This window comes from Sinocyclocheilus rhinocerous, unplaced genomic scaffold, assembly GCF_001515625.1.
Source record: "Sinocyclocheilus rhinocerous isolate Xijiao unplaced genomic scaffold, SAMN03320098_v1.1 scaffold2921, whole genome shotgun sequence".
NCBI lineage: Eukaryota > Metazoa > Chordata > Actinopteri > Cypriniformes > Cyprinidae > Sinocyclocheilus > Sinocyclocheilus rhinocerous.
The window spans coordinates 42,270-54,450 of record NW_015655581.1 but is presented as its reverse complement, the minus strand read 5'-3'; the positions used below and the strand labels follow the sequence as shown (position 1 = coordinate 54,450).

Genomic DNA, 12,181 nt, shown 5'->3' with positions numbered 1-12,181 from the left:
ACACACACACACACAGTGCGATATAAGTTAATAGGCAAGCTTGATAGTCTGATGTTGATTTTATGACTGTATATAATTTATAGATGATATGCAATTGTTGATCAGGGCTGAAAATGCCTTGTATTCACATGTGCATAATTATTAGGCAGTTCTTCCCCCTCTGTGTCTCTGAACTTGATATCTTTTCCTCCTGGAGACTTCAGGTAGGTTGCAGTTCCTGAAAATGGTGGAACTGGAGACTAATGGCTTCCTGGTAGTTTCAACTTAATTCTTTGCCTTCATTCTTAAAGTGTTTTGCAGTTAATGTGCGTCTTCTCAAACTATTTTTTCACAACTGGTCACAACTTTATTTTGAAAATGTCCAGTGTTGCACCCTTCTCATGGGCATTTCATGATTACAAGTTGCTATGCTCACATAAAACATTTACTATATCTTCAGGATTCATGATCGTAAACTTTTCATGTTTGGTGTCATTTTAAAGGTCTTTGTGCGATTGGTAAATTGCTTTCAATTTCAAAGTAGTCATTTGTATTATGAGAAAGATTTAAAACTTTTGTAGAATTGTGTTGTGCTGAGGAGGGGATGTGTCCCCCTTTAGGGGTCTGTGAGAATGTTTATCTATCTCCAGCCAGGTGTGACCCTGGATCACAGAACCAAACAAACAATTTGTGCGATTGGTAAATTGGTTTCAATTTCAAAGTAGTCATTTATATTATGAGAAAGATTTAAAACTTTTGTAGAATTGTGTTGTGCTGAGGAGGGGATGTGTCCCCCTTTAGGGGTCTGTGAGAATGTTTATCTATCTCCAGCCAGGTGTGACCCTGGATCACAGAACCAAACAAACAAAAGGTCTTTTATGTTTTTACAACTGATTTAAAGATTTCTTTGTTTCTGTTCTGGTAGTATTTAAGGGGAAGTTGCAAATCAGCCATTGCGATTCTGTAGCCAGAAAGCCCATAGTATGGAATGTGTCCACACACTCTATACTATGTATTTTCCTGAAGTCAGGTATGCATCCTTTGCTCTTAGATTTATCTTTGAGAATTTGATGTCTTGTATTGATTTGATATCTTTGAATTGATTATGTAATTGGCATGATACAAGTTTACCTGACAAATAATAAATTGTTATATTTGATTTATTCTGAACTTTTCTTGAAATCATTATGACTAGTAAACTGTGAGGAGGCTTTTGTTACCGCAAATCTACGGCCAGGATAGGTCAAACTGAAGGCTCATGAATGGTAGGAGCAGTAGGCACGTCATCGGAGACCTTCTGATTTCTGTCTATCGCTGATGTTAACAAGTTGTACGGGAAAGGACTAAGTGAATTACACTTTTTGTCATAAGCAAGCAGTAGGCGGCAGGCAAAACAGGTATTAGTCTACCTACACCCTCTGACTAACATCAGACTGGTGAATTTGTGATCATACCAGACCAACTCTTTCAATCCCAGCTCCTGTGTATTGTGCAGGTATGTTCATTAATTCTTTGTTTTTAATATGCTATCTTAAGTTGTAGTGAGGTTTTCATATTACCTTTAATTCATTTAATCTGCAGTATATAAAGTAATGCTCTCTTTTTCATAATAGTATCTTTCTCCACCCCAAGTGTTGATCCCTGCTACAACTACACCAGTCTGGATGAGCCTTGGAGAACCATAGACTATTCCAACATTAAAATGTGTGATTATAATGTGGAGTGGAATGGCTGGTACAGGCTGGTATACAAAAATCTAAACGCTAAGATGCCGGAATCTTGTGTTAATCAGTCCATGTGTGGCACTTTTAACCCACTGTCACTCAACGGCCCTCATCCACAGCTGGAAGATGGAGTTGTCACCCGTCAGGTCTGTTTATCAGTGAGTGACTGCTGTACTTACACATCCCACCCTATAAGAGTCAAAGCCTGTCCCGGAAATTACTATGTTTACGAGTTTGTCAAGCCTATGAGTTGTGGAGCTTACTGTACAGGTAGATGCATATAACCACATACACTTTTTATTTACTTTGGGTTATTTTTTTTGGAAATGAGTGACATTAAAATAAATCTTTCTCACATCAGATGTCAGAGGCCTTAATGAGACATCAACCACTGGTAAAGTACCAGTATACCATTTTACATGTATTTTCATTAAATGTATTTTCCCCCAGTTAATTACACTGTTACATTAGGGTGTAGCAAATTAATTACTTTTTATTTGATTTAATAAAGATGAGTAAGAATCACATTAGACATTTGTGGGTGTGTGGCACATGAATTGACATTGTTCTGTGACTCTATGAGAAATATTTTTTATGTATATGTTTACTGATGTTTTTTGTACATAAATTCAGAACATGATTTTAGTTTATGCCCTTGTTGTATCATTTCATTCATTCTTTGGTTCTCTCCTTCAGAGCCCTGTGCTGAACTCAACTGCACAGAGGATGAATGGTGTGGAGAGAAAAACGGCGTCTATGGCTGTTTGTGTAACGAGAACCAGACCAGACCAGACCAGATTCTTTTGGTGAAACTCATTCTATAACAACAAAAATATAGTTTTTTTCTTTCTGCAGTTTATTTAGTTATTATTATTATCATTAATAATCTTTTGGATGTTTTTATTCTCTCAGAGTTCTCAGAAACCTGTGAAAGCAGCTCTGGCTCCATGTCTGTGTCTCGCTGTCAGCTCTTTGAGGCTGGTTTTCCAGCTGACGTCTTACACCTCAATGATCCCAGCTGCAAAGGAACGGTCCGGAATGGCAGAGTGGAATTCCATTTTGATAATGATGAACACATCTGTGGCACAAATCTTCTGGTAGGATATATTATACATGCTAACGAAATGCATATCATCTCAACCTTTGTACTGAATGTTTGGGGAAAAAATCATAAAAGAATAAAGCACATTTCTATCATCTAAAGAGCTTTTAACGGCTTTTAATAAAATGTTCACTCACAAGAGAGTTTAGTCAAATCAATGATTTGAATGAATTAATGAATGAGGCATTTATATAGCGCTTTATTGTGTATTGCTGTACACCCAAAGCGCTTTACAATCATTATTAATGGGGTCTCATGATTTAAGCAAAGCTATTGTACAAAGAAAGAAACTTGCCTGTTTATGCAGTATAAAGGCATTTTTAACAAGAAAAAAAAAACAGATGAAATGGTTGTGGCATTCCCTTTTGCCACAAAGGTATGAAAACTTCATAATGCATTGGGATTGATCTGACTAGGGGGGCAGATACAAAAAAATGCAGAAAAACAACCTGTATATTTAACAAATGCTCTGGAGCTGTCAAAAAGACTAAATAAATTAAGAGCTCTCATTACAGTTAACAGAGAAAGAAGAGTAGATACTGTTAATTTTTGTATGCTATACTGACATTGTATCAATACAAAGCTATTTGAAAATATGTGAACATAATGAGTGAAATAAAATGATTGATATGTTCAAATAATATTTCTGTGGTCCACAGGCCAACGGCACCCACTTCATCTATAGTAACTTTATTCTGGGGACACCGAGGTCAGAAGGTCTCATAAGCAGAGAGAAAATCCTTAAGCTTCCTTTCAGCTGTGTTTATTCTCAAACACAAACACTTTCCATGAATGTGGAAATCAACCCACTGGAGAGGTGGGAACCTTTTAAGCAGGAAAAAATAATGCACAGTAGAAAAATGAGTAAATATTTATTCTAAGAACATATATATGCTATGGTCTTCACTGTTGTTTCTATAGCACTTTATACAATACATATTGTCAAAGCAGCTTCACAGTGTTAAACAGGAAAATAGTGTCAGTAAAAATACAATTCTGTTATAAAACAGCTCTAAAAACAGGACAATAGTAAACAGTCAGTTTTCATTTAAAGTCAGTTCATCGTTGATTCAGTGATGTCATGGTCCAGCTCAGTTCAGTTCTCTTCCAATAGTGTCTGTGCATTCAAGTTGATAATATTGCAATAATGAATGCTATTACAATATCTAAATTTCTAAATATAGATTGAGTGGAAATCCTGTTTTTTTTTTTTTATGAATCTTGAACATTTCAACAGTGTTGTGCACAGGACTCTTCCCGCTGGTGAAGGCGTTATTTTAACAGCATTGTGCACAAGACTCTTCCCGCTGGTGAAGGCAGATATCAGGTTCGGATGATTCCATATGAGGATGATGAGTTTACTCGGCCCTTCACTGGTAAAGTGGATGCAGAGCTCGACCAGAAGATGAATGTGGAAGTTCGTGTCGAGGGGGTTGACAGCCGCCAGTTTGCCTCGGTTATGGACACGTGTTGGGCTACACCTGTGAATGATCCTGATTACAGTCTCCGCTGGGATCTCATCATCACAGAGTAAAGCTGTTTCTTTCTTTCTTTTTTAAAGCTCATTCTTAACTGTAACTAACATAAAAAAAATAAAAAAAACATTTAAACTTTTGATAGATTTAATAAATAATTGACATCATTTTAGGATTCCTAAAAATTTGTATTTATCAATATTTCAGGACTAAAGCACAAGGTTCCATTTTTGTACATAGAATGCAAAATGTGTGATGATTTACAGGAAATCACTTTTGAGTTGAATGTCTTTCAAGTTAAACAATTTGGTTTGTTGATTGTCATTGTTAATATTCTCAGCTGTCCCAATCCAAATGATGACACAGTGGAGCTGCTGTAGAACGGCATCTCGACATCCAGCCGTTTCTCCTTCAGGATGTTTATCTTCACTGCAAACTCCACTAAGCTTTACCTGCACTGTGCTGTTCACCTGTGCCTTCTGTCAAGCAATCGTTGCTCAACTGTGAGTTTACAAAACTCACTAAAAGTAATTGATCGTGTCAAAATTAAGGTTCAATCAGAAAACAAGGATTCACAGTCAGGCAGCTATTTCAATATCATCTCCAAAAAAAATAAATCCGTATATAAGCATCGTCTCACAGTCAGTCTAGCTTCCTCTCCCCCATCAGCTCTGGAGCTTTTTAAACACTCTCTTGTCATCACTGAAAGTGGAAACAGCTGTTATTAATCAATCGACTTCTTTCTTTACCGCAGCTCCCACAGTCCTCCCCCATTTGCCGACCTCACTATGTATAATTAAATATATACAAATGATGGTTAAAGCTACACTATGTACTTTTAGCCCTCTAGCGTTTGAAGTGTAAATCTACACATTATTTTGGTAATTACATGAGTTGTGCTTTGGCTCCACTATACTGCACAGATGAATCTGATGGTTACAGATGATCACTGTATCAGTGTGAATGTCACTAACGAACAACATGTACGTATGAAAGAAAGATATCTGAACAGTATGTCTTACTAGAAGTAGCTTGCAAAAGTTTGGCAATGTTGACATTACACAGTGATTGCTTTTCATGTCATTTGAGGTACAATGGTGGAAACTAGTATAACTATTTATAGGCAAACAGACCAAAGCAGTAACTGATTTAGAGAATGGCATTGTTACCAACATAAACATTGTTTTGTGAATCTAGTGAATGTACAGCAAATGTGATGCTACTAAACAATTTCTGAAAAGCCAAGACTTTCACAAATAACCGTTCCAAAAAATGTACTCAGAAATGTGATTAAATATCAGCAATATTGAACGGGGATTTTCACAGCTGGATTTTCCCTTTTTGTTTTTTAGGACTGTAACTCTGGACACCAGCGGAGAGAGCGCAGGTCTCTGGACTTCCATGACAGTGCTTCCATATCCATGGGTCCTCTGATGTTGTCTGAAGGGAACACAGGTGAACATTTCATTTATTTTAATTATTTGTAAATAAAGGTTTCTGTCATGAATACATTACAATTCACTGCATTTCATTATATTCCCTGTTCACAGATAAGTGGGTCCCAGAGCAAGTGAAGGCATCTGAGGCTTCTTGTCTGTGTGGTTCTCTGATGTTGATACTTGCTCCTCTGATGAGTGTCCTGACCCTCTTTTAGTATTTTTCCACAAAAATGTGTAGCATATTACATGCATATTTTAATGGATGTGGTTGTAGTGAACTGGTTGCAGGTTTCCAAATGTTTGCTTATTTCATAGATGCTATGTGGCTGATCAAACAGGATGTAATGTTTTAAAGTGACACAAGACCGAGACATGCACAGGAAAACATTTCAAATTGTGTCCAATTAAAACAATTTTCCCAAGAATGCATGTTTGGCTTTAGACATTTCAGTTAGAGAATGAAAAAAAGCTAGGCTATTTCTGAATAAATTTTATGGCTTTGAAGAATGTTGCAAGTTGAAGTGTTATTTCTTATAAGATGGGGGTTAAGTTCATCCATTTCATAAATAACCAAAATTGTTCTTGTATTACTAGGTTTAGATTTTAATAAAAAATGTAAAGAGAAATTGAAACTGATGAGTGCATTAAATGTGTAAGAGATATTTGCATATGTTCATATGAGTAGTTTAACACTCTCTTTGTACCTGCAAATGAATGTTTTTAATTTGATTATTTTTGCCACTTGTGATAATGTGCATAAACGGCAATCAACAAATTTGACTGTTGCATGATAACGGAGAATGAAATTACTAACACTGTTATGTAGGGATGCACCGATACCACTTTTTCCAGTACTCGCCTGATACCGATACTTTAATTTTTGGTACTTGTCGATACCGAGTACCGATACCAATATTTTTATTGCATTTTTAAATTTTTTAAATATTGGGTACAGAAACCAAAAGAGTATGTATAATGTTAGTTGGTTAACTTCATTTATCAAATAGATACAGTCAAACCAAAATTTATTCAGACACCTTCAACATTTCTCACATTATCACAGTTTATTCGCTATAGTTTAGAAAATGGTAATAAAATGACAAAAACTCAAGAGTTAAACTGTGTCAGAACAAATTCAGCTTGATAATGTCAGATAACTTTGATAGAAAGGTATGTAATAGATTACAATCAACCAAAAATTATTCAGACAGCTGTCAATATTTACACAACTATCAATACTTTGTCGGGTGACCCTTAGCCTTAATGACAGCCTGTAGTCTCCTGGGCATGCTGTTTTTACTTACTTCTTTTTGACATATCCGACCGAACTACAAACTTTCCAGTGATGTCTGTGAGAAAGGACTCGACAAGCTCGTGCATCTGCGCCGCCGCGCGCGCAACACACTCAGCGTGATTTGCTTACCAGCTGGCACAAATCAGCTATACAGGCAATAATACTGATTGTTTTATATTCATTGCATACATATACTTCGTAGACATCCTTAATCTCTAATAACTTCATTCTGCTGTCTGTTGTTCTGTTGTCGGTGTTTCTTTGAATGAATATGGCGCTTATCTCATGCTGTGTGGTATCGGCATTTGGTATCGGGGCATTTTAACGAGTACGAGTACAGGAGCTCAGTATCGGGCCCGATACCGATACCAGTATCGGTATCGGTGCATCCCTACTGTTATGTTAGTAAGTGCAGTGATGGCCATATAGGACTTGGGGATCAACTAGTTCCAAACATAATTATAATGATGATTGACAAGTGCACTTTTTAAAGCAGCTTTGCAACATCTTTGTCTGAAATATGATCTAATGGTTCTCTGAAAAACATATATATATTTTTTTTTTCACTGTTGCTCTGCAATTTTGAAAAACCTGTAGGACTGGTAAAACCTGCCTATCGAGTTTGAACACTACTTCTCACGAAGTGAAGACATGTTATGCTCTAGTTCAGAATACAGAGGTGTTTTATTGGTAATTCTTTATATGGTTGTTGATGAGGAAGGTTAAAACATATTCAATATAATAAAAACTAGCAGTCATTTGTCATTGCTGCACACTCACACACGTCAATAATAAATTTAATTCATTTTACATAATTTATTAATCTAGGTTAATGTTAATTAAAAGTATACTATTTATTTTTAATTCACATTTGTTCATAGATTGTTCATTTCAAATGCATATTAGTATATACTGGAATTAATAGTAACTTATGTTAAGGAATATTTCAATATTGTTGCTTGTTTATGATACTAAATGCTGTATAGAGTTGGTTCTTTTTTTTTCTTTTTTTGGCTCACTCACTTGGTGTTTAAAGGTATTATTTTTGTAAATCTCTGGAAAATGTGCTAAACAAATAAACGGACTCGTCTTCATTCCATTAATTTCTATTTGTATGCTAGTGTATACAAGAAAAACAAAATCTATTAAAATAACCAATACAGGTATGTCACATGAAAATTGTTGCGAAATTACTTCCGGCAGTTCCAGTAAAGGCAAGATCAAATTGTGAGAGCTGCAGTTCATCATCACTGTATTCAGCTGCTGAAGAGAGAATCTCCCTGAGTTTTGCTTTGTAAACATTGTAATTTAAGGTGTTTTTTACTAGTCTGCACAATAAACACAAAAATAAAAACTAACAAAATTTAACTGTTTCATGTTGTATATGTGTGTAGGTACAAGAGGGGCTTTTCCGTCACAGTGAGGTTTCTGGTCTTGTGTGTCACTACTGCTGCTGATTAATGGTGAGTGTTTTATCATCTGTCACGTAAAATAACTAAATCATTTTATAATATTAAATCAAATGTTTATATTGTGTATTTAACAAGTGACAAATGGACAAAGCACAGGTAGTTATTGTAAAATTTACATTTTCCTTTTTCCATCCTTTCCATTAAATATGTAGAAAAAATAAATGTAGTAGGAATAATTCATATGGTGAAAGAACCTGTCATATAGCACTCAAGCATTCTGTAGGCAAATGTTGATGATTATGAGACTTTCAGAAATAGAAACATGATCTGGTCCATGAATAAGTTGTTGATTTTGTCAGATGGTTTTGTGTAACTGGATCAAACCGGATGGAAAGTGACACAAACTAAAAGTGATTAGACAGGAATAAAAATATTTTAATTTAATTAGAAGAGAAAAGAATTAAGAAACAGCTGGAATAAATCTGAATAGATTGTACATTTTTCATTTTAAAATTAGAATCTTTTTATATTAAAAACAAACAAGCAAGCCCAGCCCAGATGATAAAATGTAATGCAAAAGTAACGTAACACATTAGTTTCCATAAAAAGTAACTAACCTAATTTGTTGCTTTTTAGGGAGTAACACAATATTGAAATGCATTACTTTTAAAAGTAACTTTCCCCAACACTGGTGGTGGCAGTCAGTGTAAGTAGTTTTTTTTTTATCTCGATCATCTGGTTGCAGCAATTACTGAAAAAAAAAAAAAAAAATCCACTTTAAGTGATTGATATATGCACTTTGACAACTTAATTAAGAAACCTAGCAGCATTTGCAGCTCCATGTCTGGAATCCAGTCTGGTGGTTTTCTGAAAGTCTTATAATGTATAAAAATGACAGTAAACCTGGCTATCCAGTTTGAAAAGTCACATTCAGTATTTCTCAATGATATTATTTCTGTCATTTTTCATTGCTGCACACTCACACATATGAAGTTTCATTTTATTATTGTTAATTCATCATACCTAATGTATTAACAAATGAACTTTTTGTTACAGTATTTAATATATTTACTGTTAATGTATTCAACTTTTTAAAATGTAATGTAGAAAGTAAAAATAAGCTAAATTGATAAATGCTGTAAAAGTATTGTTTTTGTTGTTGTTTATTTTTTACTTATTTGTAAAGGGTTCCCCAAAACTCTTGAAAGTAAGATTAGAGTTTACTTTACATTGACACATCTACATCAAATTTGACTGCTTATTTAAGTCTTTTTATATTTACAATTTGTTTTATGGGTTTTTATTCTTTCTATATTTTCATTATAGTTCCAGAGGAGACATTACTGTCAGGACACATTAATGTGCATCACATGGTTTTTTGACATGGGTTTTTGAATGATGAAATAAAATGTGCAGTGGATGAATGTAGAACATTTCTAAAGAATGTAATTCTGCACCTCCGGTAAACCTGCATGTGAATACAGTGTTCACTTCCTTAAGTTGCTTTTTTGCTTAAACAACATGATCAGCCCATGGGACATGTGCCCGTGCACAACATTTTTAAAATGCATTTTGTGTGACACATTCTTGCTTCAGGGAAGTATCAACATTTGCCTGTTTAGCCTAATTTTATTCTATTCTGTCTTTGTAAATCAAGTTCCATTAACATTATTTGTCGCTTTTTCTCTTTTTATCCCCCTTTATTTTTTTTTAACCCAAATATTAGATACCCTTTAATTGACTTATTAACCTGCTATGTTATGATCTTGTTAGTTTGCACATCTCATAAACTCCATATTACTTGATCACCTGTGTGCTTCCAGTGGTTTTAGGATGAAATTAAGCTTTTAATGTAATTGGTTAAACATGATTTACACACAGAATTCATTAACAGATTATTAAATTAATTAGCATGAATCTTTCCAGTCACCTTTAGCTCACTCACTGGAGGGTTTGTTTTACTGTTTTTGTAAAGCTGCTTTGGAAAAAGTTGCTCATCATCATTCCATACATTCACATCTATCTGTACAGAGTCAAGGAATTTCTACACAAAAGGAATCCGTTCAAATAATTATCTTCATGTCACAAGAGAAAATTACTTAAGTTATTGTTTAGAGATTACTCTTGGTTCCAGTAATGATCCACCCACAGTTATTAAAGGCACTGATAAGATCATGAGAGCTGCAGATCATCATCACTGTATTCAGCTGCTGAAGAGAGAATCTCCCTGAGTTTGTTCTTCAGCAGCATTTGATCTCAGGTAAAGTTATTTATTTATTTATTTGTTTCTGATCTCACTGTGTGTGTCTCTACTGCTGCTGATTAATGGTGAGAGTTTTATTTGTCATGTGCTTTACAATGATATTGTAAGTAGGTTTACATTCAATATTAATTCATTATGTTTATACTGTGTATTTAACAGGTGAAATGATCAATGGACAAACTTCAGGTACATATATCACATATATATATATACAGTATATATATTACTTTATCTAATCTTTCCATCCTTAGCTTTATATAAAAAATAAAATAAATTTAATATGAATAATTTAGTGATATTGATATGAAAGGTTCTCACATTTTAGCAATCCAACACAATTTTTTTTTTCACTTTTAATTTAATTATTTTTATTGTATTGAAACAAAGTTTTATCAGATAAACCAGGCTAAATGTCTTTGGAATTTGTGACATTTATGAAATGCAATCCCCAACACTCACTACTTTCATGTTCAGTCCATTTCATGATGCATGCAGATTCAGCAGACCATCAGTGATTAACATTAGTTATAATCATAATAATAATCGTATCTATGTACTTTATCATCTACATTGCTGGGACAAAATAGGCTATATTTTAAAAATTACTGGGAAAAAAAAATTAATTAAACAATTTTTTGACTAAAAAGTGTTTTAGGTAAATATTATTTAAATAAATATTTTCGTCACCTCAAGTTCTGCACAATTGACTGATTCAGTTGAAAAATGTAATCTGTCCAGATGCCACACATTTGTTTTTCAGTGCGTGTTGTGCTCATAAAATCAGCAACAACATTCCAACTCATCTTTTACAAATAAAATATATGTTGTGCAAATCATAGCACTGATACAGCTGTGCATCTGATTGTGAACGTGATGACACAATGGATTATTCAGCTACACAGAAAAAAAGTAACCAGAAATAAAAATAAATAAAAAAAATAATAACTTTCACTAATGCCGTCCTTTATACCTGAACGTGATGACACAATGGATTATTCAGCTACACAGAAAAAAAGTAACCAGAAATAAAAAAAATAAAAAAAATAATAACTTTCACTAATGCCGTCCTTTATACCTTAATATATAAGTTTGTATACCTTATTGTGTCACAAACAGCTAATCAAGCATTTTCAGATCTGTAAATAGATATGGAGAGAATTTGTTCCTTTTTGTGTAATGGAAACGTTTGTTAAGTATATGACGGTTCAATTACATGACAAAACTTGTTTTTCCTGTGAGTCTAAAGGAATTTACTGTCATTCACACATTGATAAGAAAAAGCAGTTCCTGTGTACTGTATGTTAATGTTAACCCTCCTGTTCTGCACAAGAAGAGTTGTTTTATCTAAAAGCAAAAGGCATCTGTTTTTGTTGTCCATAGAAACTTGATACATATGGTGTGGAAATGATCTTTCAAACTTTGCCACCCTGTTTGACTGCTCTCTGCTACAACCTGGTTTTCAAAGCAGGAACAGCAAGCCCACAGAGAGAGTT

The 12,181-nt window shown here is 34.2% G+C and overlaps 1 protein-coding gene across 1 annotated transcript in view; it reads left to right on the top strand.

Annotated features, from left to right (window-relative positions):
- LOC107718680 (uncharacterized) overlaps positions 1–12,181 on the top strand; it is a 59,284-nt gene that overhangs the window by 11,486 nt on the left and 35,617 nt on the right. Inside the window, 1 exon segment of the mRNA XM_016525870.1 lies at positions 1,863–1,973. Within this exon segment, the coding sequence (XP_016381356.1) occupies positions 1,863–1,973 (111 nt within the window).